The 3,544-nt window shown below is 56.7% G+C and overlaps 1 protein-coding gene across 1 annotated transcript; it reads right to left on the bottom strand.

Annotated features, from left to right (window-relative positions):
• Nucleotides 1-1,882: 1,882 nt before the first annotated feature.
• LOC128820576 (keratin-associated protein 5-4-like) lies at nt 1,883-2,793 on the bottom strand. The gene is made up of 2 exons (XM_054001350.1): nt 2,743-2,793; nt 1,883-2,380 (listed from the first exon to the last, which is right to left on the bottom strand). The coding sequence occupies exon 2, from the start codon at nt 2,360-2,362 to the stop codon at nt 2,045-2,047; it is 318 nt and encodes a 105-aa protein (XP_053857325.1). The 5' UTR covers nt 2,363-2,380; nt 2,743-2,793; the 3' UTR covers nt 1,883-2,044.
• Nucleotides 2,794-3,544: the final 751 nt, after the last annotated feature.

Genomic DNA, 3,544 nt, shown 5'->3' on the forward strand with positions numbered 1-3,544 from the left:
ATTATTTGAGTCAGCACGTACAGCAATAACGAGCCCAAAGTGGCAATTCCTGGCGGAAAATTAAAGGTTCGTTGTTGGGAGCTCATCTCCAGCTCATTTGAAGTCGACAGCAAAATTCCCACGGGTTTTTGGGGGGATGGACACACCAAAAATGCACCTCAGCTGCAGCCAATCCTTCAGCTCTGGCTGAGGGGGCTCATTGTGGTTTTCACTGAGATCTTTCTGCACTGTAAATATCCCAAAGACGTTTTTTCCCGGCTTATTTTTCCTCTTCCCACATAAACGGTTGAACACCACAAAAACCCAATAAAAACTGTCCAACCTGGTGCCTGCCTGGATTTTAGGAGCCTCCCGAGGCAGGAGGGTGCTCAAAGCTGTGCTGGGGAAGCTCCGTTGGGTCAGGAGAGGCTTGGGAAGCCCTGGGGGTCTGGGGGGCTGTGGGGTCCAGCAGGAGACGCTCTGGGGAGAGGTTTTTGGGATTTCTGCAAGATTGAGATCCCCCAGGGATGGTCCCCCAGGGATGATCCACAGCCACCAGAGCATTCTGAGGGTTCAGGGGTAACGCAGCTCTGGCACAAACCCTGCATCAAATCCATCCCGATCCTCCCAGTGGCACGGAAAACACGGGTGAGAAGTTTGGAATCAGCGATCTCAGAGGTCTTTCCCAACCTCTCCCATCCTGTGACTCTGAGTTTAGGGAAACACCAACGCCAGAGGGATTTAGGGAATGTGACTCTCCAGGAGGGCGCCGGGGAGGCTTTGGGAGCCCCGGGGAGGTGGGAGGGTGCTGGATTGTCAGAGCCCAGGACATCCCTCTGGCTGCCCTGGCTGTCTCGAGACCCTGGCAGGGGGCTCGGAGACCTTGGCACGAAGTCAAAAACACCTGTGGCTTCCATTTTAGCCCGTGGGAAAAGCTGCCAACTTTGTGTGAGGAATTACAAGCCACAAGGGTTTGAGTAGTGTGGTAGTTGAGTTAACAGAGGGTGAAAAAGTAGAATTTTGGTGTTTTTAGAATGGGGTTGAGGGGGTACAAGATGGAGGGATTTGGGCGTGTCCTGGCCTTCTTCTCCTTCTTCTTGCCCTCCATGTCTTGGTGTGATGGTGATTGAAGAGAGAAACTTCTGGGCTTTTGTCCTTTTTAAGGAGACAAAGGGTAATTTTTTACTCCATCAACAGGGGGCACATCCCTACACAGGGGTGGGAGCAGCTCTGTAGGGGCTGTCCCTCCTTTTTCCGGGAAATGAGACAGCTCGGTGTCACTGATCTGTCACTCCAACCCCGATTCCCGAACTGTGTTTACAGCTCCCTGACTCACCACGATGGATATTGCTCCGTCTTTATCTGTTTCCTGTGCCACGGCAGCTGCTAATTTCCAGCCTCACCTGCCTGCAGTGGGAAAACCCGTGAGTGCCTGCTTCTCCAAAAGTTCCTCTGCTCGGGCTTTGCTTGGTAAAATTAAGCCCAGGTTTAATTATAGCCCCTTCTGCTCCCAGAGCTTAATCCATGCTCTGGAGCTGGCACCAGACAAAGCCAGGAATGATCTGGGTAAAAAAGAGGGGAAAGTGGTTTTTTCTTCTCCATGAGATCCCAGCCCTAAAACCCCATCCTGGCTCTGGAGAACCTCCCAGCCCTAAAACCCCATCCTGGGCTGCCTCTCTGGCTCTGGAGAGCCTCCCAGCCCTAAAACCCCATCCTGGGCTGCCTCTCTGGCTCTGGAGAACTTCTCAACCCTAAAACCCCATCCTGGGCTGCCTCTCTGGCTCTGGAGAACATCCCAGCCCTAAAACCCCATCCTGTCTCTGGAGAACATCCCAGCCCTAAAACCCCATCATGGGCTGCATCCCTGGCTCCGGAGCGTAAGGAAACACTGACACCAGAGGGATTTATGGAATGTGACTCTTTATTGGGCACAGCCCAGGCAGCACAAGCCCGGCCCTTGCCAGGCTCCGGAGGGCACCGGGGAAGCTTTGGGAGCCCCGGGGAGGTGGGAGGGAGCTGGTGCCGGCTTGGCCTCTGCTGCTGGGACAAGGCGAGGGCCACGCTGTCACTTCATCTTCTGCTGGGGCATCTGCAGCACCTGCTGCTGCTGCTGCTGGCCCTGCATCTGCGGCTTCCCGTGGCAGCCACCACCTCCCGAGCTGTGACAGCCGCCACCCCCCGAGCTGTGACAGCCGCCACCTCCCGAGCTGTGACAGCCGCCACCCCCCGAGCTGTGACAGCCGCCGGAGCTGCCCCCAGAGCTGTGACAGCCCCCGGAGCTGCCCCCGGAGCTGTGGCAGCCGCCACCCCCCGAGCTGTGGCAGCCGCCGCTGCTCTGGCGCTGCTGCCGGTGGCACTGGTCCTTGTCCTGGCGGGAGCACATGGTGCTGTGCTGGGTGACCTGTGGAGACACAGCAGCTGGCAGGGGCTTTTCCTTTCTGCTCCTGCCCTTCCAAGCAAGAGGAATCCGGGTGTTCCTTTTCCCAGTCTCAGCCAGATCCCATATTTCTCTTTAAAGCTTGCACTGGATCCTTTTCCCCCCTGGCATTGTCCCCCAAGGCGTTGGGGACACCCAAGCCATACTTGGCTTTCCAAAGCCAGACCCAGCACCCCAAACCCTCCCTCCACATCCCCATCTCTGCTCCCTCTGAACCCCTGGGCTCCCTCCTCATCCAGCCCAGAACAAATCCCAGCCCTGTTCCAGGTGTGGGGATCCAAACTCACCCTCCCCACCTGAAGGTTCTGGAGCCCCCCAGCTCTTACCTGAGCTGCTGGTGCAGGAAGAGATGAGGAAAGATGAGAGGGAATGAGGCTTTTGGGGACAGGAGCACTTTTATACCCTCTCTGCACACCCCACCTGGAGAAGCCCCTCCCTGTCCCACAGCTCTGCCCGTTCATTTAATTCGTCGGTGGCTTTTTTTTTTTTTATTTTTTTGCCTCCCCATTCCTCGGGCTCCTGGGGTGACTCACCTGATCCATGCTGGGATTGCCTCTCCTTCTAGGTCGCCCTTCCTGTCCACAGAACTTTAATTGCCGGCTCTGCCTGCGCGGGGCTGGGCTGGGGGAGCCGTGTGGGTGGCCCTGGTTTCCTCAGCTCGGGTTTAGTGTTGATCACACCCCGGGAGTGCTTTGGGTTCAGGGGGAGATGGTGTCTCATCCCCAAACCACAACTTCCCTCCAGAATGTCCTGAGGTTCTCTGGGCCTGCAACTCCACTAAAAACGGAGATGGGCCTGGAAGTACCAAAAACAGCTTTGGGAAAGGAGAAAACTCTGCTTTAGCAGGAATTTCCTCCGTGCTGAGCACTGGTGAGGGGAACTGTGTCCAGCTCTGGTCTCACATGGCAAGAAGGGCTGGAGTGGGTCCAGAGAAGGGAACGGAGCTGGGGAAGGGGCTGGAGAGCTCCTGAGGGAGCTGGAGGGGCCCAGCCTGGAGAAAAGGGGGCTCAGGGGAAATTTCTGGCTCTGCAGAACTCCCTGACAGGAGGCTCAGGTTGGAATCGGGAGGATTTTCTTTCCTGGAAAGGGCGGCCAGGCCTTGGAAAGGATTTGGAGTCGCCATCCCTG

The sequence above is a fragment of the Vidua macroura genome, chromosome 29 (assembly GCF_024509145.1).
Source record: "Vidua macroura isolate BioBank_ID:100142 chromosome 29, ASM2450914v1, whole genome shotgun sequence".
NCBI classification, from domain to species: Eukaryota; Metazoa; Chordata; class Aves; order Passeriformes; family Viduidae; genus Vidua; species Vidua macroura.